At 38.9% G+C, this 12,393-nt stretch overlaps 1 protein-coding gene across 1 annotated transcript in view; it reads right to left on the minus strand.

Annotated features, from left to right (window-relative positions):
- SNTG1 (syntrophin gamma 1) overlaps window positions 1-12,393 on the minus strand; it is an 807,514-nt gene that overhangs the window by 147,955 nt on the left and 647,166 nt on the right. Inside the window, exon 11 of the mRNA XM_063450437.1 lies at window positions 4,551-4,633. Coding sequence (XP_063306507.1) covers window positions 4,551-4,633 — 83 coding nt within the window. The remainder of the gene's footprint in view (window positions 1-4,550; window positions 4,634-12,393) is intronic.

The following is a 12,393-nucleotide window of genomic DNA, read 5'->3' on the forward strand; positions in this document are numbered from 1 at the left end:
GTATTGTTCTTCAATAAAAAAGAATTGTTCTGTTGGCTCATGAGTTTTCAGCACAGAACTATGTGATTTTGAAATGTGGTTAAAAGGATTGAAGACTCTTTTCCTGTATTGTTGAAGCAACAAAGAAAGGCTGGTTTTAAAAGTCATTAAAGTGCATTTCATGGCGAAGAGCCAGTAATTTGTTTTATGTTTATGTTTTTTTATAATCTACAATCATCGCATCACATCTCTTCTCCTTTCATATAGGTTTAAAAATAGTTTTATAACATTGATAGCATATAATTGTTTTCAATAACAGTTGTGGAAACATGTTTCTTTCTAAGGTGATCTATGATATAGCTTGCGATAATGGGATATATGCTGAATCTCAAAGCTATGTTGAAAATCACAACAACAACAAAAATTACTGGCTCATTTATTTTACAAATATAATCTGTTATATTTATTGTTTTTATTTGTTAGAACATGCATTCAATTTTGTAAGCTTGTATTTTAATAATTTGTACCTCAACAAAAGTAGATTTTCTTTTCTTTTAGCAATTATTAGGTTTTTTTTTTCTACACACATAGCCTGCTTTTATTTGATACAGCAAACAAAAATGTATAAATTAAGGATGCATGTTATACATTTTATTGTTAGAAATGTCTATATTTTAGACATTTATAACAGATTAATAATGGTAATATTGTTTAATAGCAGTTTAATAAATCTTAATGTTAATTAATACATTTTAATGTCAATGTTCATATAACCACATATTTAGAAATTAATTTATATATATAATATAAAGCATTTAAGGACCTACATTTCACTGATCAAAAATAACTAAATCTAAGAGAAAAGGTCTATGCAGGGCCAGTGCTATCCGAGCGCCGGCCCCGCTGTGTTCTATAATGGGCCGGTGGGGAGATCTCCTTAACAGGACCACAGGCAATTTCATGCAGCCGCCTGCAGCTCTGCTGGGTTCCTTTCGCGAGATCCGGAGCATTGCCATGGCAATACTCAGGGTCTTGCGAGATTGAACTCTAACCCCACAAGCTAGAGTTCACTCATGACTAGGATCACCAGGGATGGCAAAACCAGGATAAAAGTAAGAAGATACAATGGGATACAATGGATACAATGCCTGTTTTTTTGTAATTTTTATTATTATTTTAAAAAAAATACCCCCCAAAAAATACATATTATAAAAAACCTGCATCCCCCAACACACCACACACCACACACACACAACACCCTAACACACACACACACACACACACACTGCACCCTCACTCACACACTGCACCCTCACACACACACACACATTGCACACACACACACTGCATCCTCATACACACACACACACTACACCCTCACACACACAAACACAGGAGCCCCCAAACACACTGCACCACTCACACACACACACTCTGGATCCTCTATGCACACACTAGATTCCTTGTAAGCAAACACATACTACATTCCCTAAACACACACTCTCTACAACCCCTACAAACACTACATCACCTATATACACACACACACACACACACACCACAGCCAGTATGCACACCCTCGCTACATCACCTATACACACTATGTCCTCTATACACACACTCTCTACACCACCTAGACACACATACATTACATTACACCACAAACTCAACATGACTGAAATCAACCTACTAACACAAAACCATACACCAGTCAGCTCACTCTACACACACACAATCCCATAAGCAGGCTCCAAACACATGCACTGCACTCTTTCCTGGATTTTTGTCTTCTGATATCTCATTTATGGAGAAACCAGAGACTAGTTTCAAGCAAAGACAACGCAAGCATGTTAATAAATTTGCTTGCGCTGTGCAGAAGGTAAGGTAAATAATTATTAAAGTGGAGGCCAATTGGTCAAAATGAGCTCTATCCCATCTCTTAATACTCAGTGACATAAAGAGCCACCACTCTTCATTTTTGGCATTGGATATAGATATCCTTTAGCACAGGGATTCCCAGTACATTTTTTCTGTGGATCCCTTTAACATAGTGTACAAACATCGTTGAACCCCCCAAAATATTTTTGCGCCATAGTACAAACCTTGTAATTAGCAGAGTGTAATTTTTTGACAAATTTTGTTACATACACACTCTGGCACATACACACCCAGATATACATGGACACACACACGCAGTGACATACAGAGATACACACACAATGACACACACAGCGATACACACACTGACACACAGATATACACACACTGACACACACACACTGACACACAGATATACACACTGGCACATACACACCAAAATACACACACTAGCACATACACACACACTGGCACACAGATACACACACTGACAGACAGATACACACTCTGGCACACACACTCTGCCACACACACTCATATACACACACTGACACACAGATACAGACACACTAAGATAAACACAGTGGCACATATACACACTTACACACAGATATACACACTCTGGCACACACACAGGCACCCACACACACACACACACTCAGATATGTTTTCCTGGCACTAGAGTGGTCCTTTAATGTCTGGGAGGAAGTGACAGGCTGTCATTTCCTCCCAGCATTCCACACTACAGGAATTAAACAGCTGCGGCGCCAGACTGGGCCTCTGTTTAGAAATGCCCATCGGGAGGCCCTAAGTGCATGGGCCACCGAATGGAAAAATCGTGGCGTAACCCTGTTTTTGTTCTTGCGGAACACCAATTGGGAAATGCTGATCTAGCACATCAGTACACAGGAGTATTCCTGCTAGAAATGATCAGATTGTACATTATCTCTTGATATATATTAATATACAAATATATTTTGCTTAACTAAAAGTACTGTGTTCTTTTCTCAAGATCAGAAAAAATAACTGCATTCAATCCCCAAATTTTTTTTAATGCAGATCCAGTTTATCCACAAGGCACTTTAGGTGCTTGCCTGGGGCCCATGACTCAACTGGGGGCTTGGCTGCATGCCATCACAGACATTTATTTACATCATGTTAATAACTTCTGGCTGGTCCCCAAGCCATACCTTGTGAAATGCAATTGTCCTCCAGAGCGGCAGTGTAACCTTTGTGCCTTCCACGGACAGAAACCCCACAGATCCTTTGAGTGACTTACGAGTCATGAGTACCAGAGTGAGGCTCTTTAGGACAAGGGTTCTGGACAGCACAGGTACATGGCATAGTATGGCTTGTATAATAAATATGCTGTCATTGCATGCCAGTATATGAATTTGTTTATGTTTATGAGTCAGTGAGTGTGTGTTAGTTTGTGTATTTGTGTCAGTGAGTATGTGTCAGCACCTGTGTGTTAGTGTTTGTTTGCATAAGTAAACATGTCTGTACTGTGAGTTTGTGTGCAAGGGTCTGTGTTTGTGTGTCCTTGTTTGTATGGATCTATATCTATGTGTGTATGGGTCAGTGTCTTTGTCAGTTATTGTGTATGTATTTGTGTTTGGGTTAGTGTGTGTGTGTGTGTGTGTGTGTGTGTGTGTGTGTGTGTGTGTGTAAAGGTCACTGTTTGTACTGTGTCTGTGTATGGGTCAGTGTGTGTGAGTATGTGTTTGGATTATGGTCTATGTGCCTGTGTGTGTGGATCAGTGTTTGTGTGTTAGTGTGGGTCAGAAGCTTGAAAGTGATCTTTGAGTGCCATGGAAACTTAAAGTTTAAGTGGGCACAAATATGAAATGTGCCCCTTGGTGCCTCATGACTCTGCTACACCTCTGAGCACCATTGCAAATGGAAGGCCTGTGTGTAAGAGAATATGACACCAAGCAAGGTGTTTTTTCCTGCAAGTTTAACTTTCAGAGGGAATGGGCATTCCCAGCTGTTTCCATGTCATTCACAAAATATTTTCCCAAACTAGTATTGTATTTACTCGTCTCTGTCAACAATTGTACACAGCAACAATGCATAAATAATCATGTGCTAACAATGCACATAAAACAATAAATCATGGTATTCAACCTTCAAGGGAAAAGCATGGAAACAATATAAATGTAGAATAAATATCTAGAATTAACATTTCTATACTGTGTTTGTGGAAGAAAAGGGAGTCACATGAGTCTTATTAATGTTTGCTTTGGTAATGTAAAACTACTAATGTAGGTGGTAAGAAAAACAAACACAATGAAAAAATAAAATTGGGCTTAACATTAGCTGTTGAATTTCCTACACAATGTGTTCTCATACATTTGCTTACTTTTATGTTCTATAAATGTTGCTTATTAATAAAAGCAACAACTAAAGTGCATAAAGTCCAGACAATAACAGTGGTATATGACCCCCACAGAGTGTAAAATAATGGAGGTACAATACTCTCCTTCAGTATTCGGCAACACTGAAACCTGGAATTTATATCTGGTTAGGAAAGAGAAATTACATAGCTCAATAAGTATTGCAAAATATAGCAGACTTACAACAGTTTTTTGGCACTTTGTAGTTATTTGTTAATAAATCTGGTATGTCACAATCCTAATGATAATTATAGACAAACAGAGATAAAAATACTTAAAAAGTAGAAATATGCATACCGTGTTGTTGGGATGATAATTCAAATGCAAACCACTGTCACAAAGGGGAGATGACGTGCCACTGCTTTGGTCACTGGGTACACCTAAGAGAAATAAAATTGTTATTTATTTGTTCACGTAAAGCATTGTATGATGTGCAATTTTGATTCAATGTAGCATAAACAGTTAATACATATAACATTATTTGAAATGGTTCTGTGAGCACATACTCTGGGCTTGTATATTAGTGCTTGTAAAAACCAGAGGAAGCAAGATAAAATACACTTGAGATTCTCTTCATTTAATAATTTGACTCAGAGTATCAGAAAGATAAAAGTGCAGGTCCAGTGTAACAATTTTCATGGCTTTGAGCTGTCATCAAATGGATTCCGATATTATTTAATTTAGAGGCTGGTTGCAACCTTGTCACTACTTTGAATGGCTGCTGCTAACTCTCCAAGTTCTTGCCGTAGAGAATAACTGGGGCTGCTAGTGACTGGCTTTTTAGTAGTAGCTGCTGGTAACTCTTTGTCACTGTAGTGTTACTTACCTTATCCAGGGGCCGGCCGCGGTCCTCTCTTCAAGCCGTGCGCGGTCCTGCTGCTGCACGAGCCGCGCGCGGCTCATCCGATGGCTTCAGTGGGAAGGCGGGCAGTGACTGCAAGAAGCGGTCACGTGTCCCGTCTGAATCTAAGAGCGCGCCGCATCTCGGGCGCTCTCTTAAAGAGACAGTGGGAGCCTAAATTGTCTAAAGGCTCCCATTGGCCCCTGTCATGCCACACTCCCCATACACTTACCTTTTGGGGGTGTGGATATGACAGGAGCCAATCACATTAGTTTAGAAGCTATTTAAACTTACCTCTCCCTTTACTCCCTGCCCTGTCATGGTTTCTGTTTCAGTTCCCTTTAGCGCTTGTTTTGTTCAGTTATGTTCCTTCGCATTGACCTTGGCTTTGTTTCTGACTACGTTATCTCTTTATCCTTATCTGTTATGTTTGCCAGCTTGCTGTTTACTGTGTACCAGACACCGGCTAGTCCTGTTTACGCTGTATCTTTGTGCCCTTGACCTTGGATCGTTCCTGACTCTGTCTCCTCTCAAATACGTCGAGTCCGGCCATTCTAAGGTCCGGTAGACGTATCTCCCCTCTGTGTTGTCTTTTGTTGAGTTGAATCCTGCGTGTTGGGGTATATGTTCGTTACAGTCACTACTTGTGAAATTTGGCAGTCATTAAACAGCCACTTATTGCTAAAAGTACTGACAAGTAGTAGCTGGCTGGTAAGCTTGTTGAAAACTACCAACCTACTGGTAAAATGTAACAGATACAGAGATCCACCCACCCAATACATGCCCAAAATAGATGGATGTGTGGATGTATTTGTGTATGTTTAAATACACACATACCATGTGTGGTCTAAAAAAACAATGTTTATTTATTATGTTGCCTCTGTAGGATGTGTTAGTATTACCTTGAACACTGGAAGAATACATATTTAGGTTATGAAACATTTGTTTCTAGCTAAGGTTTTGTAGATTTGCAATAGTGATATATTTCTGGATTTTAGATTTTAAGTGCGTCTTATGTCAAGTAAATTAAACAAAATCTGTGCTAGTAATGTGGGTTTAGAACATTTGAGTATAACTAAAAATAGACACACTGTAACGGACCGCCTGGCACCCCGACTGGGTACCTCCGTTACTGGATGCTGCTTGCGCTTCCAGAGGGCTTCAAGCACTCCACCAGACACCACAACCACCGCAGACCCCACAAACCGCCGTAGCTTAGTTGGGGTCTCGCTGTCTCCTACCCACCTTGGACCTACGACAAGGCTCCAGTGGGTGAACCTCTCCTCCAAGAGAGGGAAACAGGAACAAGCTCTTAAAAGAGCTTAGAAGTGATTATTCAAGGGAGTATGCAGAGCATAGCAATCCCTTGTAGTGATATAGCTGGTTACTCCCAATAAGAGACAGGACTCTAGATTGAGGGTGAAGAAGAACTGACTACAATAAATGTTTATTCCTGCTTATATACAACTTTCCCAGCAAGGTTACCACCCACGTGGACCTTGTGGGGCACTGGAACTGTAAATTTAACAACCAATAAAATAAAGGCACATGGTAAGCACGCCCACGTTTTACAATGAGAATCCTCCCCTCTGCTTGGGAGATAATTGAGTTAATTACTGTAGCAACTCAATTATCTCCAAGCTAAAAAACATACTTTTATGCCATTTTGTTTAACTTTGTGAGTTTACATGAAATATCAATAAAACTTGTATTTTTATAACCAGCATAATTTGGGGACAAACATATCCAAAATTCACTTGAATCGGTTAAGTGGTTCAGGAAATAGGTGGAAGTCAAATTTTGACCGAAGAGGGACAAAGCAGCCAGTGTCCCAAAAGTTTCAATATGTCCATGCACTGTTTTTAAAGGGCCAGCACTAGTCCAAATAAAAGTCCATAAGACCAAGTAATGGTTTAAAGGGCCATACACCCCAGGGTCATAGTCATGTGGCAAGAGGCTGGCAAGCAGGCTTCTCCATAAGCCAGGGGAGCAGAGCAGTTTGGCACATAGAAAGCCAGTGGCAAATGGCAGTTTGTCACACACACCATAATAAAAGATCAGATTATACATCCTGTCCCCTGTTTAGGTTTCCAATGGGAATTATTGCCAGAGCTTAGATTAGCATGTCAGGTTTATGATGAACCAAAACATGATGGTTTATACACCTAGTTATCAAGAATGCTAAATGTTTTAATTAGTATTTTTTGACTGGTTAGATGTAATTTTTAATTAAAGCACACCATGATGTAACGTGAGCTTCCCAATAGTTAGTAATGATTTTGGGTTCTTGTCCCACCATCTTGATTTTGTTTTCTGGTGACAAAATATGGGACATCGGCAACTGTGCTCAGCAGCATGACACAAGTGCATCCTTAGATGTCTTCACACTGTGCAGCGGTCCTGCATGATGAAGGCCAGCCAAACATGCTGTAATTTAACCTGCCATGCTTGACTTGCCCCTTTTTCTGGATGGGTCCACCCATTATGTTTGTCAATAGAAATGCCCCTTCACGAGACTTGGGACTGTCAAACCCCCATACAGAAAATCAAGAAAATGCTATGGTTCTGGTTTTGGGGGCAGAGATAACACCGGCCTCAAGATTATGGATAGAAGGAAGAGGTCCCCTTAGACCATGTTGAAGAGGCCAAGCAAAGCTCTGAGCCCTAAAGCTAAAATCCCCAGTTTGTAAACCTCTGCATGTGGGGTAACCTGGGGGCTTAGGTGTATTAGATAGACGGAAGCAAACAACGCTGACCTAAGTGAGCACTGGTAGGGCATTGATGGTGCACTGAATTGCTGCACCAGGGTCTTATACACGTGGCAATTCCAGCCATGGACAGCATGAGAGAGAGTCCTTGACTCGGAGTAGGACAACGGAGGACAAAGCCAGGATGCAACCTACATATAAGGTGATAATTCTAGAACCTGGTCATATCTCCTCAGCAAAGGTAAGTCGTTTATTCCTTTTTTTCTTGATTCCTGAATGAATATTATATAAAGGCACTACTAACAAGTTACCCTATATAAACACCTATACCTTCGTTATTCAGTTAATACATTATTGCTTAATATAAAAATGTAATTACCTGACCATCCCAGGACAACAGGTAAAATAAAAAAGGCAATGCAAATAAGTAAAAGTGATATGGAAAACAGTGATTAATAAACCTGAATGCGGGAAAATATAACACTGCCATCCTAATCTCTAAATTGTTAAAATTGACTACTTGAAATATTCCTACTGCCTAAGACAGGTTTTACCTTTTTATTTATTTATGTTTTCTTCCCTTATTCTTTTTGAATAACATTCTAATTACACTCAATATGTTTCTAAAAAAAAAAATAAATAAAGATAAACCTCCTATTCATGACAAAAACAAAAGTATCAATACGTTTTATTCACCAAAAACTCAAGACCATCTATTGGATTATCTATTGCAGAGAGAATGGAATCTGCTCCTTTAAATCTGACACAAGAAGATCTTATTGCAACCCCTCAATACAATGTATCTCTCAATAATTACTTACGGAAGCATTGGCAAATCTATACCTTAAAATAAAACAAGATTTTGAAGAAAATTCTAACACTTTACGCTTGGAAATGTGCCAACTCTCATCTAATTTAAAATCTCAATCTAGGCAGCAGTTAGTGTGTTGCAATGCATTATTACATTATTAGCTTAATGCCTATGTCAATGGCTAGACAATATCAGGCAAGTGGTAAAATTAAATCATTACATTTTTTTTAAACTACTTAGTTTTATAATGATTTATTGTTAATAATTGTTTTCATCTTAGTTGACTAGAGAGATATTAGCTATGCCTCACTGATGATGCCTAACAAGGCTGAAACGATCGTCTGGGGTTGCTGTATCTCTCGTGCAGAGAGAACTTGCTGGCATTTCGGATCTGGACTACCCGTATGGGTGGGACCAGTCTGATATGCTTCAGATATGTTCTCTCTGTAATGGCACAAGATGAGCTAAAACCAGCTTGAGTTCTGAGCGGGGACCTACCGAAGGGCAGGCTATTTCAGTTGCTGTCCGTTCTCAGAATACTCTTGCGACCCGTTTTTTCTCTCCATAGTTGAAAAAAGGGGAGTAAAAATAAAAGGAAAAAGTCAGTGAGCAGTAGACAACCCTCTCACCCCTTTCACCCCTTTCACCATGACCAAAGAACACATTCCCACCCAAATAGTCACTCATTACTAACATTTTGATTATGACAGATTCTGTTTGCCACTGTTTATCGCATAAACAGCCACAGCTTAAGCTACTAATAATGCTATGATATGCTTAATAAAATACAGAAAAATAGTGAGTTGGCAGGATGATGACCCACTTACCGCTTCTACCCTGAGAACAAAAACACTTTCTTACACGTCCAGTCTGTACCGTCAGTGATGGTCCTTCAGTGTGGAAAAAAAATTGCCTTTTCAGCTTCTCCCTAGTACGTTCTAGTTCTGTTTCTTCCCTCAGTAATGGAGACTCATGGTATCTTTGCAGATGTTGTTTCATACTGGTACTAGTGAGATCACCTTCTAACTCACCCCCTACTGACTTACTTGATGCACAATATGCACTTTTTAAGTTGGTCTTCTTGGTGCACTACAGCACTCTTAACCCATTGCCTTGTGACTGCTAAAGGTGCAGGTGTATTGGCTTCAGTGGCAGTGGATGCTGTTGCAACACTTGCCAATACATTAACATGTGGTTCAAGATGATGGTGATGGCACTGGTGGTGTTAGTGGAGGTTTTTGTTTTTTTTAACTAAGCAACACTCCACCCCCCCCCCCCCCCAAAAAAAAATATAGAAAAGATTATCTTTCTTTGAATACTTAACAAACAAAAAATTAACACTGTAAATTGGTTACCTAGCCTCACAGTTTGATCAGTGACACAGGAAATATTCTATCTCCTACCACTGCAACTGTTCACTGACATACAGTATCAATACTGCTTACTAAATAGGTACACATATAGCATTATTTTGGTTTTTTGAAAAGTATAATCTGTAATAAAACAGAATAAAAACATTTGTAATACTGTGAATACTATACAGTGATTTTTCAATCAAAACGCTTGTTAGGATTAGGTAAAGTAAAATTACTTACATAATTACTTTACCTAATCCTAACAGCGTTTTGATTGAAAAAACATAGTATTCACAGTATTACACATATAGCAGTGGGTTAAGCCTAGTCTCTTATGAGAATCAATAATCTCTCACACACAGACACAGCAATTGTAAAACACACTGCTGGCTAGTCTCCCTCAATAACTACAGTAAAAGTTTCTGGAATAAATCGATATAGGAAATCTACATTGTTTTATTGCTACTCAGTTTTCCCTCTATTCAGCAGTTGTCTCTTGATCTGTGAATAAAAAATCAGCATTCACTGGCTGTCCCCAAATCAATAAACATTTCCTCCAATTGATAGGACAGGACAGACATCATACATGATTGGGAAGACCTCTTGTCTATCATGGCAAACTAAGCTGCTTATTTACCCCACAAATCCACCGGTTTCCCCATTCCATTCCCTTTATGTCTGTTGCCAGGATGGGCACTCCAAATCACAAATCACAATGTACGTGCTTTGTGTGCGCATTTGTTTTGAGATTCTGGCAAGTCATGGTTCAGAAAACGAAAATTTGGCCAGTCACTTAATTGGCATGAATTTAGACGAATTGCTGTCTGGAACGAAACATATCATCAAATCTACTAAAAAATATAATGTACTTTTTTTTGTAATGTTCATGAGTAATCAGATAAATTGGGTGTATGTCACTTTGTTTTCATTGCAATTAGCCTGCTAAATAAGTTAACACACAGTAATTCTCCCTGTCAAGAGGTTTAACAAGCAAGGTAATAACAGCTTTACTTTCTTATAACTGAAACATTGTCACTACTGGATACTTAACATACTTATCTTAGATCACATAATACAATTTAAATTATGTATTCTTTGCAATCTGACTTTCCTTTGCTGCATTATATTAATTTAAGCATTTTCTCTTTCATTCCCTAAATTATTATTTTCTCTATAGCCCCTTAAGGATGGAAGCAGGTGTCCAAGTTCTGAACCAAAACAAAACCTATAACTTTCTCTATGTATTTGTCCCACAGTAATTTAAGGGTTTCTCTTTAAGTGCATCCATACATATTATATATTGTTTTTTTAAGGCGGAAATGGTTTTATTGTAATAATCTGTATGTATACCTAATGCAACATTACGTGTAAATAAAATATTATCAAAAAACATTTTAAGACATGTTTTTCATATTTTTGCTCATAATAATATTCACACATCCAGTGCAATGGAAGAAAAAGGACTCAATATAGATTCATGTATCATGTATCAGGTAATATGTCTAGTATCTAAATTAATTTTTTATAATCAACGTTAAACTTATAAAAACCTCCACTAACACTATACGAACTCTACCCCTAACCTTATGCTTGCACTAACTCTATATCTACCGTATCCCTACCCTTACACTATCTCTTATCCTTAAACAGTATTAACCCTAGCTCAGCATTAAATCTTACTTCACCTTAATGCTATCCCTACCACTAACATTAACTCAGAATTACAGAATTCCTTTTGCTAATATCAGTGCTGATATCTGCAGATGGATATCCTAGCTAAAAGAGTAGAGAATGGTCTGTGACCAACATGGACTGACTGTTTTTTAGTATTATAGAGAGATCTTTCTATAATGCTAAACCTCTAGCATGTTTTCCTATCAGATCACGTAGTGATTTGTGCAAAGCCCCACCTCAATCACAACTGGTTGGGTAGGGGTGGGTGGAGGGTCATGCATGAAGACCCTGTAAGAATTACCTATGAGCCGATGATAGTTAGAGAATCGCCGCTGCTAAGCATGATTTGCTCAGCTAACTTGTTTTTAATGGATTTAAAGGGCTGTTGATAGAGAGATCTTTCTATAGTAGATTATAGCAGATTTGTGCAAAGCCCAGCCTCAATCACAACTGGTTTGGTAGGGGTGGTTGGAGACTCATGCATGAAGACCCTGAGCAGATGACAGAGAATCGCTGCTGCTAAGCATGATTTGCTCAGCATGATTTGCTCAGCTAATGCTAAACCTCTAGCATGCTTTCCTAGCATATCACACAGTGATTTGTGCAAAGCCTCAATCACAACTGGTTGGGTACTGGTGGTTGGAGGGGCATGCATGAAGACCCTGTAAGTATTTCCAATGAGCAGATGACAGTTAGAGAATCGTTGCTGCTAAGCATGATTTGCTCAGCTAAGTTGTTTTCAATGGATTTA

Source organism: Pelobates fuscus, chromosome 4, assembly GCF_036172605.1.
Source record: "Pelobates fuscus isolate aPelFus1 chromosome 4, aPelFus1.pri, whole genome shotgun sequence".
In the NCBI taxonomy this organism is placed as follows: Eukaryota; Metazoa; Chordata; class Amphibia; order Anura; family Pelobatidae; genus Pelobates; species Pelobates fuscus.